The following is a 24,809-nucleotide window of genomic DNA, read 5'->3' as shown; positions in this document are numbered from 1 at the left end:
GGCTGTTCCCAGAGGGTGCCATGACCCAGGACATTTGCTGTACATCCACTCACAGCATCACAAAAGCAATGGTTTGGAAGAAACCTCTGAAGCAGCCCAGGCCAAGCTGCTGCTCAGGCTGGGTCTGGCCATGGCTGTGTCCACCAAAACACTGCCCTCCAAGGTGAACCTCTCAGCCCCTCTGGGTGCCCTGCTGAGAGCTGCAGTGTCCTTACAGTAAAGGAGATGATTTTTGAAAAGATATATTCAAGCAGAACCTCCCAAGGTGCAGTTTGTCACAGCTGATCCTTATGACATATGCCAGGAACATGGAACATTTGTCCTCTTGTAGCTGGACAAATCCCCCACCTTCCTTCCCAGGCTGTGTTCCAGAGTCAGAACCAGAGCTCTGGGCAGAGAAGGACATACAGATACCACTGTAAATTCCTCTGCAACAACCCCAGCCTTGCCCAAAGGCACCATTCCATCAACACCTCCAGCCAAGGCACAGGGAAGAGCAGAGTCTTTGCAGTGCCACAGCACAGGCTGGCTCAGCTCTCCACTGACATCCCCATGCCCAGGGATCCAGAGAATTCCATAAACACTGCGAGCAAAGTGATTCAACAGCTGCTCTTTCCATGTGTGGATTTGCACTAACAAGGAGAAGTGTCAGCGACAGAAGGACTTGCTCCAATTCAGCGCCATACTCTGCTTGCTGTGAAAAAACAGACACCAGAGCACAGAACATGAGAAACTGAGATTCCCAGGAATGATGCCACAAATTCTGATCTGCCAAACCCTGGTTCGTGCAGCAATAAATGTATTCAGTGCACCTCTTGTGGCTGAGCATAATACAATGGTAAATGTTGAATTCGGGGAATTCTCAGTACAAGTGCTTATATAAAACATCTTCTCACTGTTGACTTTTGACGTGATTTGCTTAAAATATCACTTCAGAACTTCGGCTGCTGCAGCTTCGAGAAGTCTCTTGGTTGATGTTAACAAGGGAGACTCGGAAAAATTGCTTTTTTCTTGCTAAATGACAGACATGTAATCAGGAATGATAATCTCTCTCTCTCCCTGAACAACGTATTGCAGAATCAAGAAAGCGCTAATTGCAAATAAAAAGTCTGTATTATATAAATTAACACTAAAATTTTCATTAGTCAACAATTTTAATAGCATTTATTAGGAATGACGGTATTAATGGGAGATGTTTCTATTTAAAAGCCAGTGGAGTGAAAGCTCTCTCAATCAGTAATCTTTCTGTGAACATTAAATGCTTTTCAATACCTCTGTTGTGAACTTCTCCAAGAGATTTAGTCCAGCACTAACACATCCCTGTTCCCAGGCAGGAGTGGGACATTGGGGCAGCAGATGGGAACTACACATCAAACCTGTGCAGGGTATCTATTTTTGTCCACATAATGAAAAGTACATTTGTCACTTAGAGTTGTCATGGAAATGGAGAGAGACAGAAAATATTGGTCAAAATAGAAAATGATACAAAGAGCTGGAGGACTCGAGCTCTTGTCTCTGCAATCCACACTGTGATCATTTCTGATGGCTGCAAACAGGAGGGGCTTGAGTTTGTACCTCAAAAGGAGACTTTTTCAACAAAACAGAATTCTTCACACCATGTTAAAGCGAGGATCATCGTCTTCTCAGAGCAAATGGTTTTCCATTCACTGAATCACAGACAAGTTGCTTTATCACTCATGTTTCTCTGCCAGTTCCTTGTCTAAGTCAGAAGCAGTGTTGCTGAGGAGCTGGTGTGTCAGCAGCTCCGTGGGTTCACACTTTCACAGATGCAGAGCTCTCTCATTCCCCCACAGCTGTAGGAAACACAGCATGGAGCAGCCCCTGGCTCAGGGACAGGAATGCTGCATGCCATGGCAGAGCAGTGCTGGTGAGGCCAGCAGTGTCCTCCACACACAGCCCAGAGCCAGCCAAGCATCCCAGGGAACAGGGGGACCTTGGTGGGCACAACATCTGGGGGACCTTTGTGGGGACAACATCTGGGGACAGGGAGGAGAGGCAGAGAGGAAACCCTCAGAATCCACAGGAGACAAAAGAACAACTGCAAAGGGCTGCTGTCACTGCTGCTGCACACAAGTTATCTCCCAGTGCCAGACACAGCACAACAAGCTTTGTACATTTATTAGAGGGAACACTTGCTCTGATCACCAAAGGCAACTGTGCTAAGGAAACCATCTGCTCAAACTGGCCTCAAGTTTATGTGTTGCTTCATAAGATGTCATAAAACCTAAAAAAACCCCAAACAAACCCCAAACACTTATATTATCGCCATGTTTTCTTCCCCTCAATTCCAAAAGGAACTATCCTTTAAAAAATAACCAAAAGATTGGTTTGCATTTTAAAATATTTCTGTAATTTAAAACAGCCCTCCTCAGAGTCACCTGATTTGAGAACAACTCTGGGGCAAGGCAGGACAAAATCATCTCACTGTGAAAATAATACAGAGCCAGTAAAGGCAGTGCTGCCAGAACACTCCTAACACCCAGTTATCCACCTCCTCAGCAGCCAGGAGACTGTGTTTTAAAAGACAAAAGGAAATCAAAATAAAGGAATTTGAGGGTTTTTGTAAAAGCTATCATTATCTTTCGAGGCTTCAGGTTATATCTGGTTTTTATTTTCAGTTTTAACTTATATATCTTGCTTTTCTTTAAAAAAAAAATTAAGCTTCTGCCTAAAAGAATTATGTTCTGTAGGGAACACACTGAACATCAAACATCTCTCTAAAAATCACATAACTTGACAACACTGGAAAGAAATTATATTTAATATTCTCACAGTTTTAATAATCTGTGAGATGATTAAATCCTGCTGATTAGTCACGATTTGACTTGCACAGTTAAGGAGCTGTGGCGTTATGAATTGTGTTACGCAGTTTTTAACAGAGATCCCCAACGAGAAGCTCAGAGTGCTCAGTGGTTGTGTCACTGAGCCTGAGCTGATCTGGGACAGCAGTGCCACCTGCTCCAAGGGGTCCTGCAGTCCTCTGTGGTCTTGAGGGGTTTCAAGTAGGTGAACTTTGGGTTTAGTGACCATGGTGGGACTCAGGTTGGTCAAAGTTTGGACTCGAGGATCATGAAGGTCTTTTCCAACCTTAACAACTCTACAATTCCATGATCCCCCAAACACTTTGTAAAGGTCTGACGCTGTCCATGGGCACAGCTTAAATAGGTTTCAGTGAATATTCATAATTTCTTTCTTTCATTTTCTGCAGCTGGCCCAAAAGTCTTTAGGAAAACCAGCATCCCCACAGCTGGAAAATGACAGCTTCTGGAAGAATGGCAAAGTCAGACCTGCACCTGGCTTCAATTGATAGATTGGATCATTCAGGAAAAAGACGTATAGGCAGATGAATTGTTCCATTTAAATACTACTGTTAACTAGAGGAATTAATGTTGCAGATGATGGATTATTTGCAATCTCTCCCATCCTAGGGTTTAGGTTGTATTATTCATACACTGAAGGTGTTATTTTCTGTTTAGCCGCACTACCTGAATAATTTAACTCATAAGAAAAATCTCTAGCAAAGGTGAAAATAAAGATTTGATGGGTTTGCCAAGCTTCAATCACCTTTCAACACAAAAATGTTATTTTAACCCTCCTCATTTCCTTCATAAAAGCTGACTGACAAGCTCAAGGCACTGCATGCCCCTGTCTCCCTTCCAACTCCTCCTTGCTGCTTCTACATTTTAATGGGGACAGAAGGTGTGCAGAGCCACAACACATCGCTGTTCAAAACCACCCTGGTTATGAGTGATGGGTCAGATTTCACTACCTTCCCTTGGAAATTTCCAGTGAAACTTGTATCATGAATTAGGGAACAATGGCTTCAGCACTCATCTGCTTCCTACCAGTGCGTGCTTAGAGCCAGCTCCACTTGACAGGAAAGGTCATTAACAGGAATGAGACTTAGTCACAATCTTTGTATTCTCATTGCTTATTACACCCACTGTATTTTCCTCATTTTGCCTGAGATGTCTCCCAGATGGGTTCATGTTGACACTTTCGCTGCATTTTCTAAGGAGGTTGTTCAAGTGGGTTTGAGAATGGGCCTTGCAAAGTCAGGCTGCTCTCCCAAGCCACACTCTCCATCTTCCCTCTTCCCTCCTCTCAGCAAAATGGGAACACACAGCCAGAACCAGAAGCTGGGCATGGGTCCCCCAGGACAGCTGAACCACCACTGCCAGGGAAAGGAAACAGGGAAAGGGCTCTGTTACACTATGAGGAGCTCCAGCAGATCCTTTCTCACAAAATCAGTGAATTATTTAGGTTAAATAGGATGTCTAAGATCACCAAGTCCCACCATCAACCCAGCACCACCATGTGCTCAAATGCCACATCCACATGGCTGTTTCCTTTCATCCCTTTCCTCATTCCCTGGAGCACAGCCTGACCCCCTGGCTGTCCCCTCCTGTCAGCAGCTGTGCAGAGCCACAAGGTCCCCCTGAGCCTCCTTTGCTCCAGGCTGAGCTCCTTTCCCAGCTCCCTCAGCCTCTCCTGGTGCTTCAGACCCTTCCCAGCTCCATTCCCTTCCCTGGACATCTCCAGCCCCTCCATGTCCCTCTTGTCCTGAGGGTCCCAGAGCTGCCCCAGCACTGGAGGTGCCCCAGCAGTGCCAGCACAGGGGACAGGCACTGCCCTGGCCCTGCTGCCACCCCAGAGCTGGGACAGCCCAGGTGCCCTTGGCCTCCTGCCCACCTGGACACACCAGGGATCATCTCCAGCCTCTGTCACCAGCATTCCCCAACTTTCAGCCCCTCTGCCCCAGCCTGGGGTTGGTGTGACCCAAGGGCAGGATGAAGGCATTACTTCCCTTTCCCTCTAAACAGAGGGTGAAGGAGCTTTTACATTCCAAATGCTCAGCTGCCAGCAGGCTTTGTGTCCGGGTGGATTGAGAGGGAAAGACAGAGGCTGTAGAACCTCCGAAAAAACTCAATTTCCACTCTGCAATCAAACCAACAAAGCGCATCCTTAAATATTTGATGTGATGGCAATCTGTTGTATTTTAGATAAGCATCAGATCGTTAGCCAGCAGGTTAAAAAAGAGAAGAGGGAAAAAAAGGTAAAACGTTCTCAAGTAGCATTTCTGTGAGACATTGGTAATATTTCTCTGAGACTTGATACAGAGGACAGAAGAATGTCCTTAGAAAACTTCTAGATGAGAGCAGATAAATGTCCATTGAAGTGTCACAATCAATGTTTTCTATCAAAGATGCTCTAAAAGGCTGTACGTCTGAAGAACTGAGCTAATGGAAGATATTTAATTAAGACTATGATTTTCTGGCATAATAATAATTCTGAATGTAGAAGGGAAGCTGTGAGCTGCGAGCCTTTCCTGTCTGACCAGCCTGATCAAAGGACATTGCATATGCACAGAGAGCACAATGTATGCAGCAGATTGTGTCACAATGGATCTTGGAGAAGAATGAAAAATTTCCTCATCTAAAAAGTGCAAGAAGTGAAAGTTGGAAGAGAGATTTCTGTTCTTTTGTCCCAAAAAATCCAGTTTTCTTAAATGCAAAATATATGATTCGGTATTTTATCTCATAAGCCACACACGCAATCTTATCATCTGCATTCTGCAAAATTATAAATATGGAGTTAATATACGACTTTGTCTAGGGCTGTTCTCCTCCTCGAAAGCTGAATTCAGTATTTAGAGCTCATTATTCAACATCACATTTAATAAACAATGCCCTTTCAGTGGCGTTTTCATATCTACATAATGAAAATTCTTCCTCTTCAGAAAAAGATGAGGGAAATGATTGGGCTAAGAAGTAATCCAAGCTGGCCAGGTGTACTCCTGCTGTGTGTTAACTCGCTGCACTTATCCTGTGGGACACATCTGCATTCAGCACTGAAGAGGCACTGCAGGAAATATCACAAAGGAAATCAAGCTTGGGAAATGTGCATCCCAGCCGAGGCTCTGGTGCTGCTGGCACCCAGCCTGGGAACAGCCGGCCATGGGGACAGCCATGTGCACCCCAGGGCAGCAGGGACACAGCTCCCCACGGCATGGAGGAGCTGGAGTTTGGGGGAACTTGACAGCTGGGGTGACTGGGGGGTCAGGGATCCCCACTGAGCCCTCCTGCAGCTGGGCTGGGTGGCTGGAGAACAACCCTCACCTTCTCCAATGGACTGGTTTAGGGCAAGACAACCCTGACCATGAGGGCACAGCCCCTGGCTCCATCAGCGGAGAGGAGAGGAGAGGAGAGGAGAGGAGAGGAGAGGAGAGGAGAGGAGAGGAGAGGAGAGGAGAGGAGAGGAGAGGAGAGGAGAGGTGCTGCTAACCACTTTACTGGTTAGTCTGGACACAGCCTGAAAAACCAAACAACCCTAACACCCAGTGATGTCATTTCTGTCCCCATGGACAGAGAAGAGCCATGACACGAGCTGTGTGTTCTTGCCCTGAGGATAACCAAGAACAGCTCAGCAGGGCAGCCTGGGCTTCACACAGGGTTCAAGGGACCACAGAGCATCAATTCAGAGATCAGCTCAGAGAATGCTCACCCTGCAGAGGACAGTCTCTACATGGATTCTGTGTTAATTCAATCACACAGTGGGAATTCCCAAATGGCCATTTGCACCTGGCTGTGGCCACAGCTCCAGCAGCAGCAGCAGCACAGTGGTCTGAGGTGTGTCCACACATTTACTGGTGAGGAAACCTCCAGCCAAGTCAGGAGAAACAGCCAACCTTGTATGGACACAGAAAATGTTTGCAGAAGTACCAACAGAGAGAAAAACTTTCAGGGTAGACACTGGGAACACAGAGGGGGTGAGCAGTACAACAGGCTGTAATAAAGGAAATTGAAAAGAGACAGGAAACCTCATTAGGAGTTAAAGAACACTTTTCCCTTCTCAAAGGATCACTGCTAAGCCCCTGCAAATGAGAGGCCTTAGGACTGAAATGACCAACTCTACTGAGCACCAAAGCCAGGCACTCAGCAAAGGCACTGCTTTAATTAAACAACACAGTTCTGTCCCCTTCCTGCTCTTAGCTAACCCTCAACGACCCAGAGGCAGGATTTGCACTGATGCTGATGGCTGTGCCCTTTGCTAACATCTCCCCTGCTCCAGAGCCAAGGAATGCTCCTCCACAGGTACCATTCCCTCCCACACAGCCTGACTGATGAACAGAACCCAGCCAAGCTCAGAGCAGCTTTTCTCAGCCTTTATTTAGCTCGAATTCAATCCCTGTTTCAGGTTTAAAGAAGCACAAAAGAGCCTGAAATGTACCTATTTTCCCAAGTCTATCAGCAGATATAATAAAAGCTATTACCTTTCCCTACAAACCATGTCCTTCTGGCCAGGGTTTTCTTCATCCAGGGGTAAATACTGACCTTCCCTGGCACACACATTACAGCAAAAAGCTCTGTGAAACTTTGTACTGAGCTTGAAAGAAGCTGGAAAACTAAATCATAAATGACTGTTTCCTAAGTGAGATGCTCCAGCACCACGAGCTGCAAACAGCCAGACAGCTGCAAAGGATTATTGGCCTATATATATTATTAATCAACCCCCAACAATAAATAATAAGCCAAGTCACACAAGGCCAGTTGCATGCCCAGAGCCCTCAACATTTAATGAGGTTTCCTTGGAAGTTAATGTGCCCAAAGTGGGAGGCTCAGAATGGGCCACAAATACCAATATTGATTTCTTTTGGCACTATCTTGGCCAGAACCCCCTGGCAAGAGGAGCCCTTTGGGCTGGAGCATTTTCAATGTTTCTGTGAAAAATCAGCAGAATGCTAAATTTCACTTTGAATTTGAAATATAAATCTGAAATGTACTTTGCTCAAGCTTTGTTGAAGAAACAATTTATTATAGCACTTAATCTTCTTGATATAAGAAAAGGAGATTTTAGCCTGTTAATAAGCTGTGTAGAAGCCATGACTAATTAACCTAATTATAGCAGTCTGTGACAAAATATGATTGTACTAAACCCATGCCTCAAGTAACTGGAATTGCCAAAAACTCAAAGGCCAATAAACCAACAGACATCAACAGAACATAAACACTAATAAAGTTGACGCCAACCGTATTATTTATAGTAAAATCAATAGTACAATCATCACAAAAGACAATCTGAAGGGTATTCAGTATCTGATAATGCAGAATTCACTATCAGAAAACCCTGAAATTCATAAGATTAGTGCAGATTACTGGGCAGTGACTGCAGCTCGTGGAGATGAGAATTTCCTGGGGCCATTGGGTGCAGGCTGAGGCTGAGGACACCTGAGGGGTGCAGCACACCTGGAAAGCTTTCTGCAAAGATTTCTGGGCATCACAGTTTCAACCTCAACCACAGACCCTCTTCAGTGGGGAGGAAGAAGCTGAGTGGGAAGGGAATCACTTGGGAAGGGACTTGAGGTGACAACCTACCCTCAATTCCTGCCTCCAGAATGAACTTCCAACTGCTCCCCCCATGCAGTGACCCCATGATAGACACCCAACATCCATTCTGGGCTGGCCCAGGGTGACAGAGTGCAGGCTGCACATCCAGGGATGGAATGGGAATTCCAGCAGCTGATGGAGGGGAGAAGCCCTTGTTCAGTGATAACAGGGTCTGAGCTCTGAGGAGCAGCTCCCTGCTGGTGTCACAGCAGCTCTGACAGCACAGATGCACTTGGGCATTGCCTGTTCTCCTGGCTGTGTCATGGATCACAGTCATGGAATGTCCTGAGCTGGAAGGAACCACAGGATCATCCAGTCCAACTCCAGCCCTGCACAGACACCCCAACAATCCCACCCTGTGCATCCCTGGCAGTGCTGTCCAAACACTCCTGGAGCTCTGGCAGCCTCAGGCTGTGCCCATTGCCTGGGGAGCCTGGGCAGTGCCAGCACCCTCTGGGGGAAGAACCTTTCCTGATCTCCAGCCTGACCTGCCCTGGCACAGCTCCAGCTGTTCCCTGGTGCTGTCCCTGTCCCTAGAGAAGAAATCAGAGCTGCCCCTCTGGGCAGGAGTGAAGCAAGAAGAAAGCCTGAGGGTTGACTGACTGGGAGTTTCTGTTCATTCTGCTGTTTATGCCCCTGAGCTGGCACTGAACCAGCTTCACTGAGCAGTGAGACCATTGCAACAATTGTGCTGAAGCACAGGGGGAACAGGAAAGGCCAGTTTAGCCACATGGAGTGGGACTGGCAGCACAGCAGGGATGACCTCACAAAGAAAACTCACTGCAAGCATAGGTGATGTTTGTTTGTGGAATGTACCACCTGCAGGCTGGTGGCAAAGGCATCCTTGGGCACTGCTGGAGTAATAGAGAATCATAGAATCAAAAGGTTGGAAAAGACCTCTAAGATCACCAAGACCAACCATCAACCCAGCACCAGCACTAAACTATGTCCTCAAGTGCCAGAAAACGTGTGTTTCCTAAGATGCATAAAAGTATCCCCAAAATGGGAACTGGAGTCTGAAACCTCTCAATCCCATGGCAGAAGGAAGGTCATGTTCCAGAGGAAGCTTAAAGCACTGAAGTAGAAAGAAGTTTTGCAGTGCAGGACAGTCCCAGGCAGTGCAGAATGAGAACCCAGAGGGACTCCAGAGGACTAAAAGGCACCTCCAACCCACATTTTCCCAGGCTGAACCTGGGCAGGGACACAGCAGAGCTGAGAAAACCTGTGATGTCAAGCAATGGTGTGTGCACACCCACAGTCCATACAGACTGCACATCAGTCCTCCTGATTACCCAAAAAAACTAAAGCTGCTGCTGTCTGAACAGCAAAGTGCCACCGCTAAATAGAGGGTGATTAAGGAAAAGGTGGAGGATTTTTTTTAATTCCTTCATTATTATGGAAATAGACCTTTTAGAGGCTGAACAGAGCTGGTTTAGTGAGAAGTTCCAAGCTTATTCTATGGCTGAAAATTGTGACATTTTAACATGAGCTGGGACACGCAGAATGAGGCAGAGGCTCCATCCTCACTGCCAGAGAAGAGATGGAGATGGCAACTCCTGCTCAGGGCAGCCACATCTGCCATGAATTGTTCCATGTTGCCATTTGGCATCACTGTGGGTGACCTGTGTTAGAGATACCGACTTCCTTTGACTCCTGAGCTGCAGCCTGGAGCTGAGCTCTGTGTCTCCTGAGGGACAGGGTTTGCCCAGGGAGCTCAGCCCAAGGCATGTGGCACCACAAGCCAGATTTCCTGCACAGCTCTGGAAAGCCCCACAAAACAGAGGCAGAGAATACCAGAGATATATTGGGCCTGGATGAAGATTTTCTGTCTGGTCCCCCTCCAGGAACCACATACATTCTCCATTCAGAGAGAAAGGGAAAATCCAATATCCCAGGTGAAAATTTGAGATCTATCCCAGTGAAACTGGGAAATCCTCACTCCCTGCTTCACAGCACCAGGAAAATGTCCCACAGAGGCAACATGCTGTAAATAAAACTGATCCTTACATGACCACAGGTGCCAGAGACTGATCAGCACCACAATCCCAGCTCCAGCAAGGTGGCAATGAACAGGCCAAAGGTGGAGAATATTTTGACCCTTTTCAGAAAGCAAATCCCACCCTGCTGAACCAGGTCTAACCCGAGCACAATTCACATTTGTTGACAAATAGGAACAAGTGTGGGATAACTCTCATCTCTTTGGGATGCTCTGCCTCCCTTCTCACTCCAAACCCCTGGCAGGTACCAGACCTGCCCCTTCCCATGACAGTATTTCCCTGGCAGCTGTCACAGCTCCAGCCTCAGCACATCTCTGCAGAAATTCCCTCTCCTTCCCAAATCCAGGGACATCTCCATGTCCTTTACAAGCCACAACCACAAAGCTCTGAGGTGATTCTCAGCCTGGTCTAACAGGGGGAAGCCTAAATCTCAGAGGGAAAAATCACCTTCTCAGGGACATACATGAGGGTACAGAAAGAGCCCCAAAAATTGTTGTAGGACCTGCAAAACTCTCCATGTCTGTGGCCTTTTTGTGCTGCTCCTCATGTATGGCAGATTTTTGTTCACCAAATGCCACAAGGAGCCACTTGAAGGGCTGAAGGGCTTTTAGAGGAGATGAGGGGAGCTGATTTCCCATGGTTCAGGTACCTTGATGCCTCCCCAGGAATGATCAGACAGGAACTCCACAGGGCTCGTGACTCCAGGCTCTGCTGGGTATCTGAGCAGGAAATCCAGCTCTGCTGGGTTGATTTCTTTATTCATCAGAAGTATCTGTAATTCCAAACAAACAAGACATCCTTGAGCAGCCAGGATCCAGAGCAGCAACAAACTCCAGCAGAATGATTATTCAACTCATGTACACACCAAATGCGTGACTAAAATGTGCAGGGTGTTGGAGGGGTGTGATGGACACACCATGCAGGTGCTCTGGGCCTCCCAAAAGAGGTCTTGCTCAGATTGTACACTGAGAATGATACAAACACAGCTGACATGGTAGATCAGCACTGCAGCAAGAGCAGCTCTTAACTTGTTTAGGTTAAATTACAAGATGCCCTTTTTTCTAGGTCCTGCAAGCAGGAGTTACTCTCTCAACCTTTGTCAGCATAATTCAAATCCAAACACAGCATCTGTGCCTGTTATCCATGGGAATAAATCCAATGAGGAGCAGCTGAGGGAGCTGAGAAAGGAGCTCAGCCTGGAGCAAAGGAGGCTCAGGGGGACCTTGTGGCTCTGCACAGCTGCTGCCAGGAGGGGACAGCCAGGGGGTCAGGCTGTGCTCTAGGGAACAGGGACAGGAGGAGAGGGAACAGCCTCAGGCTGGGCCAGGGGAGGCTCAGCTTGGCCAGCAGCAGGAATTTCCTCATGGAAAGGGTGCTCAGGCCTTGGCAGGAGCTGCCCAGGGAGGTTTGGAGTGCCCATCCCTGCAGGTGTCCCAGGAAGGCCTGGAGGTGGCACTGAGTGCTCTGGGCTGGGGACAAGGTGGGCACTGGGCACGGGTTGGATTCTACAGTCCTGTAAGGATTTTCCAACCTGAATGATTCTGGGATTCTGTGACTCTAAGAGTGGCAGAGAAGACAATCAAGCCCCAGCCCTGTCTGTGCTGCTCTGGCACTGAGCTCTGTCCCACAAGCTGCCCGAGGTTACCTGGAAGGTGAGCTGGGCGCTGAAGGTCAGTTTGTCAGCCTCGAAGAGCCCCCGGGCTGTGTACTGGAACACTGAGAAGGTGATGCTGTCAGTGAGGCTCAGCACCCTCTCTGCCAGGCTCTCAGCAGGAGCTGCCCTCTCCATGGCCTTCTGGAACACCATGTGGAACGCCTGGGAGGAGAGACACAGTGAGAATGGGGAGTGGGAGATGCCCTTTGCCTGGCCCTGGGTGTCCCTGGGGTGTCCCAGTGAGTGATGCCAGCTCAGGTGCTGCATCCCAGCTCCACAGGGCAGGTAACACACGGAGAGCAGCCCCTGGGCCTGCCTGTGCTGCTCTGCAGGGACACAGAGCCTGGCAGAGGTGACACTCCCCGGGACAATGTGCTCCCTAGGGCCCCAGGAGGCAGCAAGGATGGGGCAGAGGGAACTCAGGCTCAAGGCACACAGGAAATGTTTCTCTGCCCAATGTGCTCCCACTGGGACACCCAGACCACCTTCTCTGCAAATGTTAAGCCAGCAGATAGTGGAGTTCCCAGAGGAAACATACACTCCAGAATGGTTTCCATGGGAAAAAAATCCAACACAAGCTCATCTTGTTCCACCCCCTGCCGTTGGCACTTTCCACTATCCCAGGCTGCTCCAAGCCCCAGTGTCCAGCCTGGCCTTGGACGCTGCCAGGGGCAGCCACAGCTTCTCTGGGCACCCCGTGCCAGGGTCTGCCTACCCTCCCAGCCAGGAATTCCTTCCCAATCTCCCATCTCTCCCTGCCCTCTGGCAGTGGGAAGCCATTCCCTGTGTCCTGTCCCTCCATCCCTTATCCCCAGTCCCTCTCCAGCTCTCCTGGAGCCCCTTTAGACCCTGGTAGGGACTCTGAGGTCTCCCCCCACACTCCTCTCCAGGTGAACACCCCCAGCTCTCCCAGCCTGGCTCCATACAGGGGCTCCACCTCTTGGATCATATCCATGGCCTCCTCTGGACCTGCTCAACCACATCCCCATCTTTCCTGTGCTGAGGACCCCAGACCTGGACACTACTCCAGGCGGAGCCTCACCAGAGCAGAGCAGAGGAGAAAAGCACACTTATTGCACAAATATTTCCACCTGGAGAAGAGAAAGTCCTATAAATAATAATAATTTTTAAAAGTCCCATGAGTATTTTACTGTGTGGATCCAGCCAAGGACTGGCTGAGGAGGGCTGAAGCAGCCAGTGAAGTCCCCCTCAAGGGTGGGTGTCTGCAGAGAGAACAGCCCTCTTATATAAGAGATTAAGGATTCCTGCAACAACATTTCTGATCTAAATGAGAAAAGACAAAAAACTTTCAGAGTCGTTCAAATTAAAAACAGGAGCAAATTATCAAATGCAACCAGAAAAAGGAAATTCACAGCAACATAAACCCCAAGTCCTGCTTAGCAATGCAAAGGCTCCATGTGCTGAGCCCAGCTAAAGGAAATAACCAGGCCAATACACATTGATGGCACCAACTGGACAAGGCATGACTGTGTTGGCAGCCTTATTTTCAGGGTTTTACAAAAGAAAAACGATGCCTCAACAAATTAAAGTAACATTGATACCTAATGCATTATTAAATAATTGCAGAATGCATTTCCCTGCTTAACATTTCTTTAAATTGTGTTAAAACATGCTGCAGAGCAGCACATAAATCTTTGTGTTCTAATTTATAATGGGCTTCCAGCTGTGTGGCAAGTATTCCAAAATCATCTCTGTGCATCTTTACACAATGTTTTATGATCTGTCATCAAAATTTATTAGACAAAAACATTTCACCCAATAATTTTCTGTGTATTTATACACACTGCTAATGCCAACTGGAAAACATAAAACAAACTAACTATGGAAGACACAGATTAAAGGTGAAACCTCAGGAACCCCTGTATCTATTATGTATGTGTAAGGGATGAATCTTTCAAAAGGCACAAAAGATATTCTGTACATTTTTCTGATAAAATTACTTCAACAAACGAGTCGGAGATATCAAAAAGAAAAGCTTCTTTGTGGATGAGGCTCAACACATTGTAGTCTCTTCTCAATTCCTTTTTCCAGGTCACTTGTCAAGGTAAGAACTCGTTTGGAAGAAGTTGTAGACCAGGATGCTCGTTTAACCCTCCATCCCCCAAAATAGCTTTCTTATATGATGAAAAAAAGTCTTCCATTTATTAAAACATTAAAACTGAGACTCTTTCTAGTCGGGGCTTGGAGCAACCTGGGATGGTGGAAGGTGGAATGAGGTAGGCTTGGCAGGGGTGGAATGAGGTGGGCTTTAAGCCCCTTCCAGCCCAAACCATTCTGGGATTTGTGACTCTGTGATCCTGTGATGATTTTATTGACCCCACAGAGGGCAGCAGCCCCAGCAGTGTCCCCAGGAGGGCAGCTACCTTCAGGGAGAACTGGTACATGGGGTGGATGGCGTGCAGCTCGTTCATGGTGAAGTAGAGCAGGGAGGCGCGGCAGGCTGCAGCTCTGTAGTGCTCTCTGGCCTCGTTAATCTTGGCTTCTGTCACCTTGAACTCCTGCACCTGCAGGGAAACACAGAAGGGATTCCTGTGAGAACAGCCCTGAGCAGTGAGGGCAGCCCAGGGAGGGGGACATCAGCCACAAAGTCACCAGGACAGCCCCCAGGTGAGCACCACAGGACCTCTGCTCCACAGCCACAGAGCAGCCAGGCTGGAGCTGCCCTTCCCACCATCCTGCCCCTCTGGAACCTTCCATTTCACTGCATTTTCCACCCAGTTACCCAATCCCCTGTTTTCCCAGGTCTCCTCCAGACTCCTCCCTAGGATCTCTGCTCTTTGCTAACTGCAATTGATTTTCTCATCAATGAGTTTCTCCTGCTAATTGTCCCCCTCCTGTGCAGGTCATTAACAGCCCTGGGCTGAGCTAGTGCTGCTCTCAGGCAGCTTCCCCAGGGCTGAGAGCTGCTAATTTATAACAGCTCTTTGCTGCCTGTCCTCAGCAGCACCAAACTCCCCACCTCACTCTGCAGCTGCTGTGAGGAACATGTGCAAATCCTCCTGGCAGATACACCAGCCCATCATCACCTCAGGCCTGTTTGTTCTTTCCTTCCACCTCAGCAGTGTGAAGTGACATCCCTGAGCCCCCTGGGGTTTATTTGAGACTCTGGCTGAGGACAGACATGTCTCACACCATGGCCAGGAGCTGCTGAGACACTGCTGACCCAGTCAGCTCAGCAAACCATGCAATGGCATCACAGAATCACAGAATGGTTTGGGCTGTAAGGGACCTCAAAGCTCTTCTCATTCCACCCCCTGCCATGGCAGGGACACTTTTCACTATCCCAGGCTGCTCCAAGCCCTGTCCAACCTGGCCTTGGACACTGCCAGGGATCCAGGGGCAGCCACAGCTTCTCTGGGCACCCTGTGCCAGGGCCTCAGCACCCTCACAGCCAAGAATTTCTTCCTGACATCTGCTCTAAATCTACCCATTTTCAGCTTGAAGCCATTCCCCCTTGTCCTATCACTGCAAAAAGTCCCTCTCCAGCCCTTCCTAGGCTTTCTGTGGCAGAACAAGCAAGCACAGCATCACACAGCCCCTGCTGATAAACCACAGGGTCCCCTGTGCTGTCACTGAGCTGCTGTGAGCACATCTGGCTGGGGCACCCCAACCCTTCCCAAGGAAGCCCAGGCTGAGCCTTACTCTGCTGAGTGCGGCACTGTCTGCTGGGATCTGTTTGCACATCCCCAGGGCAGTGCTGGACTCATTAACAGCTCTGGTAAACTCAGAGCCACAGGTGGGGCACAGATGCTTTCCATATGTAGAGCAGGGAGGACTTCAACAGGAAGGAAGATGTTGGCTGAACACCTTTCTTTGGGTAGACAGACCAAGAAGAGAGTGAGGTTTGACTTAAACTTCTAACAGGGCTCTGCCGCAGCCTTCCAGAGGGGAAAAACTCATAAAATCCAAGTGCAAACTTTAAATTCCTCCCCTGTTGGTACTGCTGGCAGTGACCAGCTGAACAGCACAGCTGGTTTAGAAGGTGAAGCACTTGAAGAACACCTAGGTCAAAAAAATCCCTTTGGAGGTTCATGAAACTCCTCCCCAGGGAGCTAAATGCACCCTGAGCTGATGTACTATGAATAAATGCTGATTTATACTCTGAGGAATGGAAGGTGTGAAATACCCAAGTACCTGCAGATTTACTGAGATCACAAACTCACCAGATTTCAGTCCCTGGTCAGTACTAAAATCCAGCCTAATTGAGGCAGTGTGATGTACTCAGGATTATGCTGGAACAGTTTAAAGCTGTCTTGATACAGTGTGTAAATTTTATTGTCTTTACATCAGGCACCAATGTTTTCTCTTGGTCTTAAATAGGTCATTTAACACAAAAAAACCTCCAAAGAACTAAATGGCCTGAAGCTCCCCAGAATGGAGAGCATTTACAATTTCTACCAATTTCTATTCTCTGCTCAGCAGAAGGAGCAGAGATGGGCAGAGCAGAGGTTACATTCCACCCAAAAATCCCTAAAGACAGCACCACAGACATGCTTTTCTCCAGGCTATCTCTGTCTTTCTACCTTCTCCACAATCTCTGCAGCTGTCCTTTTAGTGGTCTCCAGGTTCTCCACCAGCGCTGTGTCTCCCAGGAAATTCCCAGAGGCTGATGACAGTCGAGAGAGAAGGTTGTCCTCTAATGTTTTCAAGGTGATCTTGAATCCATTCTGTTGCTTTGTGAGATCTGACTGCAAGTAATAAATTCAGAAAGTTTTAGCCACGAAAGGTGTGGTTAAATAAGGATTAACCATCTCACTTGGGAACAGGCTTCCCACTGACAATTGTCATAGTCCAGTAGTGCTTGTTCCTGCTCTCTGCAACTCCTGGGAAAGGACAGCTCTGGGATCTGGGATCACTTCTTATCCACAGGCTATTAACTCAGAGAAACCTGGAACAGCACAGAAAGCACCAGAGAACTCAGCCCTGTCACTGGGAACAGAGGAAAATGCTGGAAATGAATCAGGAAGAAAAGATTATCCTCATGTCAAACACATATCTTGTATCTTTGTACCTCCTTTCTTGGGCTCAGGTCAGCCTGGAGAGTCCCTGCTGCTCCTCACCCCTGCTGCTGAACCTCTGCTCCTGCCACTCCACACCAGCACCAGTCACACCAGCAATGAGGGCCACGGGGCTAAAATCTGATGGCAAAACCAGCAGCAAAGTCCCTCAGGTCCCAAGGGGAGCACGATGAGATCTCAGGCTCAGAACTGAGGGCAAAGCCACAGCCTCTCCTGCCCTGCTCTCATTTGTATCCCGGCCTTGAGGTCCCACTGGCACCAGTGGCTTACTGGGCTGAAACTGGACCTGCACAAAGTGCCCCTGCCAGAGGATTTGCAAACTCAGCACAAAGATGGGCAGGCAGATTCAGGCCAGTAAAACCACCCTGTGCCATGGGCAAATTGCTGATTTACAGAGCAAATTCTTCCCATGGCTCTGAAGTGCCCCCTCCATTCACTGGTCCCACCTCCCTCACCAGTCATTTACACTGCTCCTGGTGGAGACAAAGGCTCTCATCTGGCTCCTTTCTGAACTGTTCCTCCAGGACAGGCTTTCTCCCCCGAAATGAGATTGCCCTATTCTGTGTCTTTGCTCGAAGAAAACTCCTGGCTCTCAGGTTTATTGTGGCAGCCCACAATATGTCCCTATTGTGAGCACCTATTTTTAGAGTTATCACAGAAAATACCCTGTGGGAAAGCTGTGCCTCTGATTGGGATGCTGGTCTGAGCCTGGTGAAGTCAGTGCTGACACCTGCTACGGAAAACACTGCTGGGTAATGCTCATTTTAAACCCTCAGACTGTGCTGAAGTGACACAACCAAGAAATTCAAGGAACTTGCAAAGGAGTGTTTTATAGCCCTGCAAAACAGCAGACATGGGCCATGTGGAACTGAGACAAGTCCAGGGTACATGACAGACTCAGTGCCCTGAGCCAAGGGATCCAATGCTCCAAAGAGAGTTTTGGGAAAATCTGTCCCCCTGTAGGGTCTGGAGGAGCCCCAGGCAAGAGAAATGTGAAACCCTATGCAGAGGGGAGCCTGTAGGATTTGCTCTGTTGTCAGAGGTTTTTCAGCAGATTAAGGGACTCTTTCATTAATAACTCATCTTTCAATATTTGGGCTGAAATTCCGTGCTCTTGCTGTGCTCACCCTCATTCCATGTTAATGACAGCTCTGCCAGGCAGGCACTGAAGTGTGTCTGCTTTGGTATTTCAGCTGCCCAGGGCTGCTTTAAAGGCCTCTTCTCCTGGCTTTACACACAGGAATTTGCTCCTGGTGGTGAATATTTCACAAGTCTTGAACCAGAAAACTATCGTGGCTAATTTTGTGTGCTCATGTCATTCAAGCATGGCATGCCTTGAAAAATGACATTTTGCAAGCTCTTATTGCACACCATGGACTGTGAGCCCTGCAGTTATTAATGAGGAGGGGGTGGATTTTTGCTCCAATGGTCTGTAATCCCCACCCAGGTTCAGGGAGCACCCTCAGCAGCCCAGGCACCACGGGGTGCCCCCAGCACCTGAGGCTGCTGCAGCTTCATCCTGCCATGCTTTGCAGCACACCAAGGTCACCATTCCTGATTTCTGTAGTGCAGCTCATTAGCTGCTGTTTCACAGCTGATAGATACAAGTGCTGCTCCTGGGAAACAGGTTACTCCCAGAGCCTTCCAAACTCCATTCCATGGAAAAAGAGTTCACCAGAGCTCCAGGCCAGCTCTGCAGGATGCACTGCCAGAGCCTTCAAACCTCAGCCACAGCAGCCACTTTTCCCTTCTGCTGGTTTTGTTGTGCTATTTTAACATCACAAACCAGATGGGAAGATTTTCCCTGTGTTTTCACACAGGTTTTGGACTGACCAGAGAGAGAAGGTCTTGGGGTTTGGCTTTGCTTGCCTTAACCCAACGTGGTCTGAGCTTCTCTCAGCAGTGACTGTCTCACAGCCAGGCTCCTGCTGCCTCTCCTGGTCCAACCTGCCTTTAATGTAGAGCCAGAGCAAGGAGTTGTCCTGGACACATTGTCCCTAGACCTGTGCTGTCCCTAGAACCAAAGCAGAGTCTGTCTCAGACTCTGCACAGAGATCTGCAACCACATGAAGCAGGAAAAGAGCTTAAAAGTAAGGAGGAACAGAAAGACTGAACAACTGGGCATAACTGGGAGTCAATGAAGAAAAAGATTATGGAAACAGACTGTGTTGAGAAAACGTTTTTTAAAGGTGAGTGTTATGAGAATTGGATTAATAATAGCTACCTGATGAATTTGATGAGGTTATTAGCAATAAATTCTGGGCTCCACATATAAAGTGTGCTTTGAATTCAGTAACCATTGTGCAGTGCTTTGGGAATCATCTCCTTCTGCCCTCAAACCAGAGCTCTAAACCTTCCCTGGACACCAAATACCTGTCCCTGCAGCCCCAGGGTGCAGAGGATGGACTAACACACGCCTGGAGAGGTGACCTCTCCTATGGGGAATCCAAACACTCCCATCTGGGTTTCCAAGGGGCTCTCCAGTGACCAGACCAGCCCTGGGGGCAGAAGGTGCTGAGCTCCTGGCCAGAGCCTGGTCACAAGTGCCACTGGCAGCTCCCCACTGTGCCCAAGGAGACACAGCTCTGCTCTTAGGCCAGCAGGGAACAGGCTTTTATGGCTGCCTGATCCCATTCCAGCAGAACATCTGCAATGCCAGGCTGGTTTTCTCCTCCCTGAGACAGCAGGGCTGTAGCAGGGTGGAATTGGGTGAGAGGGAGGACAGCTGATGGCTCTGGTGTTACCTTGCTGTGATGACAGAGAGAAATAATTAAATATTCTTCAAGGTAAGGAAAATACCATCCCACAGGAGTTGTGCCAGCCCAGCACCGAGTCAGTGCTGGGGGGACTGAGTTTGTGTCCCTGGTGGCCCCAGCACAACCCTGGCTCACCCATTAAATCAGCTCAATGGGCATTTTGGATGCCATCCTTTGGCTCATTAGCACATGAGCCTGGTTCAGACTCGATGCATCATTAAGGCTGCCCAGCTAAGGTGCTTCAGAACCTCATTAAGTGGGAAGATTATTACAGAACTGGCCTGGCCTGACTGAACATGTGCAGCAAATTTGCTCCCACTCTCAGAAAATATTTAGTATTCTATATATTTGTTACATTGTTAAAGGTGTCATTAGAATAGAGGACTTTCTTCATAAAATTAGCTTGAAATTAAAGCCATACTTAATAAAAGAGAGAGAGAGAGAATATTTTGGCCTGTTACAAAGAAGTGGGAGGAAGAATCTGAACGGAAAAATATCATTACCAGCCTCACAATATTTACAGAGAGAACCCTTTACCATAAATGCTGGAAATTAGGTGAGATTAATCCTGCCTCCAAAATTAAATCTGCAAAGTCCAGAAAAGACCTGATGTAATGAGAATTGCAGCTTTCAGTCTCAAGAGGAGAAGAAAAACAAAGAATTTTTGGGAGAAAAATCTTGAAAATGCAGTACAAGTGTTCTCAAAATACCAAGAAAAGATAAGAGTGAAGGAAAAAAAAACCCCTCAATATTTGTCATAGAAGGGAAATCTTCTGATTTTATGACAAGCTTAGCAATCTCTGCAAGCTGGCTTGTGATATGTTGTTTGTTCTATAATAATAATAATAATAATAATAATAATAAGGATGAAGATTGTAACACTTGCTACCAGTGAAAATTCCCAGGTGGTGATCTTCAGCTCCTCCAGGTCAGACTTCTTGGTGTAGATCAACAACAATAGTAATAACAATAACAATACTAACACCACCACCATAATAATAATAATAATAATAATAATAATAATAATAATAGTGATGATGTCTCCTTGCTCCCAGTGTAACCCCCAGGTTTTGACCTTCAGCTCCTCCAGGTCAGTCCTCTTGGTATAGACCAACAACAACAGTAATAACAATAACACCACCACCACCCCCTCAATAATAACAATAATTAATAATAATAACAATAATAATATTATTAATAATATTAATAATAATAATGCTAGTGATGATGTCTCCTAGCTCCCAGTGTGACCTCCCAGGTGCTGACCTTCAGTTCCTCCAGGTCAGACTTCTTGGTGTAGACCAACAACAATAGTAATAACAATAAAAATAATAACACCATCACCACCACCATAACAAAAATAAATAATAATAATAATAATTAATAAAAATAATAAATAATAATAATAATAATGATAATAAAATAGTGATGATGTCTCCTAGCTCCCAGTGTACCCCCCAGGTGCTGACCTTCAGTTCCTCCAGGTGTAGACCAACAACAATAGTAATAACAAAATAAATGACCAATATAAATAACAATACAAACAAAAATAACAACAACAATAGTAATAACAATAAAAATAATAACACCATCACCACCACCACCATAATAATAATAATAATAATAATTTAAAAAATAGTGATGATGTCTCCTAGCTCCCAGAGTACCCCCAGGTGCTGCCCTACCTTCAGCTCCTCCAGGTCAGGTCTCTCCATGCGCACCACGGCCGCCAGCAGCTGCTCCTCGAGGCCATGGCGGGTGACAGTGAAGTTGATGAGGGTGCACTGGGCCTGCAGCTCGGGCTGGAAGTGAGGGTTTGCCAGCTTGGTGTGCAGGATCAGGCGGAAGGAAGGGTGGAAAGCACACTCCTTGTCCCCAATCTTGATGTACCTGGAATTTGACAAAAGGAGCATCAGCCAGGAGCTGTCAGCACAGGACAGGAGTGTCTCAGTCAATGGCAGCTCCAGGGACTTGGCACTCCTCACAGAAATCACTGTTAAAGCCAAGTGTTTAATACCAGACACACTTGAATCACTCCTGATTTCGGGTAAAAAACCCAGAGTCTCCCCTGAATTTTGGATCCTGTTTAAGGAGGCTCAAAGTTTCCAGCAGCAGCACAGCCAGTCCAACCACGAACCCTCCTGGCTTTGGACAGAGGCTGGGTTCTGCCTAAAAACTGGAGTTACAGAGAGGAAAAGCCTCTCAGCATCGAGCTTTTCACCAGTCACAGCTAAAATTTCCCAGTGTGTTGGCTCTGACCAGGTCAGCTCTGCAGCTGCACTGAGCTTGAGCAGTGAAGCCACATTTGGAGAGTGGTGGCTGCCATTCCTGGGAGGTGACATCAGCCAGGAAAACCCAGCATCCTCCTGGTCTGCATTGCTGACATGAAGTCTAAAGCTCAGAGACCTCAGGAATCAACATATTCTGAACCAAGGTTTAACCCAGCCCAGAAATCCAACCATGCCCTGGGCTGCAGCCAAAGGAGTGTGGGCAGCAGGGCCAGGAGGGGATTGTCTCTGCTCTGCTGAGACCCCAGCTGGAACAGGGCCCAGTTCTGGTGTCCCCAACAGAAGGACAAGGAACTGCTGGAGTGAGTCCAGAGGAGCCCATGAAGTGGCTAAAGGGCCTGGAGCAGCTTCCCTATGGAGCCAGGCTGGGAGAGCTGGGAATGTTCAGCCTGGAGAGGAGAAGGTTGAGTGGAGACATCAGAGCACCTGCCAGGGGCTGAAGGGACACAGGGAGATGGGAGAGGGATTGTTCATCAGGAACTGGGGTGACAGGACAAGGGGGAATGGGTTCAGACTGACAGAGAGTGGGTTTAGATTGGATATTAGGAAGAAATTCTTCCCTGTGAGGTTGTGAGGCCCTGGCACAGGGTGCCCAGAGAAGCTGTGCTGCCCCTGGATCCCTGGCAGTGTCCAAGGCCAGCTTGGACATTGGGGCTTGGAGCAGCCTGGGACAGTGGAAGGTGTCCCTGCCATGGCAGGGGTGGCACTGGATGATGTTAAAGTCCCATCCAACCCAAACCATTTAATGATTCTATATTAACAAAACCCATGGGAGTCAGAGACAAAGAGAAACCAGAAATGCTTTCAGGGACACACTGGGACTGTTGTGGGAATGATGATGTTCTCAGAGGACTTTGAATACACTTCCCAGTCAATCATCACTCACTGGGTGCCCTCTTGGCTCCCTCAATTGCTTTTAGAGCTGTAAATCCCCCAGCACAGGCAGCTCCCAGCAGCACCAGAGATCCTGCCAGACCCCACAGCAAAACAATTCCTGCTCTGGGACTGACAGAACCTCTCCTGAGGTCTGGGCTTAAGGCCTGGAAACACAAAACCCAGGAACTTTCTTTGTGATTTATGACTCATTTTCCCTCTGTTAGGAAACACATGATCTCCCAGGGAGTTTTGAGAGCAGAGATGTACAGCCCCAAAAGGGGCTCAGTGGGTGCTGGAGGGTGGCTCAGGATTGCCTTTCTGCTGCACTCCCCTCTCAACATTCCCCAGATATTTCAATCCTGCACTGGGACCAGTCCTGCCTCTCCATCCTGCAGCCAAACCCATGCTCAGCCACCCTTCCCAGGATGGTTCCCCCTACAAACTTTGCAGACAGCTAGCCTTGCCCACCAGTTTACAACACTCTTTAGGCAAGCAAGGAAATAATCCTCAAGAACTTGAGGAAAAAACAAACTCCCTCGCTGCCCTTCTTGCTAACCTCCTCTGGGCTGGAGGTGACTAGCAGCTGCCATGAGAACCTGACCTCATTAAGAAACACTTGATATCCCTGCTGCTGAAACCTGTAGCTGTATTACTAAATGCTGTGCAGTATTTGCTAAAATTCAAGGCTACTTTTACTTCACAAGAACAGCAGCTATTTTGGTAATAATTCAGTGTCAGAACAGCCAATTACAGACCCCAAGGTCAAGGTACAATGGGAGAATTACAGGTCTCCCTTTTAGATGAGGTTTGAATGATGCTGTGAAGTGAAATGAGAAATTCAGGTTGATTTCCCAGCCATCCTATGGCTGAATTACCCGTGATTGCCTGATTTAAAATGCCCTCACCCATGAAGGCAGGGTGTTGATGCTGCTGGATGTGAACATTTGCAGCACAACAGCCCCAAATCCCCACCCAGATGTGCCCCCAAGCCCCCCCAAGCTCACCTGCCTTTCTTGATTGTTTCTCGCCCCAGCAATGGCCCCAGCACTGGATCCACAGATTCCTCCAGGTTTTCAATCAGAACCAACTCTCCTGCAGCCATGGCTTGTTCCAGTGTGTCCAGATACCTGTGGGAAACAGCACTGGTGCCTCCTGCAGCAGAGCAGGATGTGACACTGTCAGTGTCAGGGGACAGAGGGGACCCTTGCTGCAGTGGCAGCTACAGGCAGCTGCCAGCATTTGGAGGGAGAATGAGGGGTAAGGTGGTGTCAAAGCCTGGAATAGAAAGTGGCACTGGCAGAGTCCTGGGTGTCCAACAAAGAGAATGAGGTCCCAAATCTTCCAAGGGCAAGGAATAATCATTGAGTCCGTCCCAAGAACAGCCTGGGCAGCTGTGAGCAAAGCTGGGACAGCCTGGAGCTGTTTTCAGCAAAGACTTTGTTTCCTCCACAACCCACTGGTGCAACTCAGCTTGCATAAAAGCACAGAGGAAGAGCAGCTTTCAGCTCCATTTTGCCCAGGGTTTAGGGTCATGCTTAGGACAACTTCTTTCCTCACAAGGAAATGGAACCCTTTGCCCAGTGCCCAGCTGTGAAATGGGGATGCTCTGCTCTGGGATGTCTTGTACCAGGAAGGGCAGGGCCAGGTGCCTGGGCTGTGTCCTCCAGGCTGCTCTACACTTCACACAACCCCTCAGCCAAGAGGACCCTGGGCACCAGGGGAGGATGCTCTGGGTGCTTTTCCACCATCACTGTCACACTGAGTCTCCTCAACTACCTCCAACCACCTCTC

At 48.0% G+C, this 24,809-nt stretch overlaps 1 protein-coding gene across 2 annotated transcripts in view; it reads right to left on the bottom strand.

The window, feature by feature from the left end:
- The window catches only part of DNAH9 (dynein axonemal heavy chain 9), a 165,925-nt gene that overhangs the window by 44,043 nt on the left and 97,073 nt on the right, over window positions 1–24,809 (bottom strand). The window contains exons 54-59 of one of the 2 annotated variants that reach the window (XM_085077980.1): window positions 24,023–24,145; window positions 21,540–21,744; window positions 16,604–16,768; window positions 14,444–14,584; window positions 12,051–12,221; window positions 11,055–11,177 (exon numbers count right to left, since the gene is read on the bottom strand). In XM_085077980.1, the coding sequence (XP_084934106.1) occupies window positions 11,055–11,177; window positions 12,051–12,221; window positions 14,444–14,584; window positions 16,604–16,768; window positions 21,540–21,744; window positions 24,023–24,145 (928 nt within the window). Of the gene's footprint in view, window positions 1–11,054; window positions 11,178–12,050; window positions 12,222–14,443; window positions 14,585–16,603; window positions 16,769–21,539; window positions 21,745–24,022; window positions 24,146–24,809 lie in introns of those variants that run through there. The other variant, XR_014855650.1, reaches the window with a different exon arrangement.

The sequence above is a fragment of the Lichenostomus cassidix genome, chromosome 18, assembly GCF_008360975.1.
Source record: "Lichenostomus cassidix isolate B80296 chromosome 18, HeHo_3.0, whole genome shotgun sequence".
Classification (NCBI taxonomy): domain Eukaryota; kingdom Metazoa; phylum Chordata; class Aves; order Passeriformes; family Meliphagidae; genus Lichenostomus; species Lichenostomus cassidix.
The sequence above is the reverse complement of the archived record's forward strand: the minus strand, read 5'-3'. Positions and strand labels throughout refer to the sequence as shown.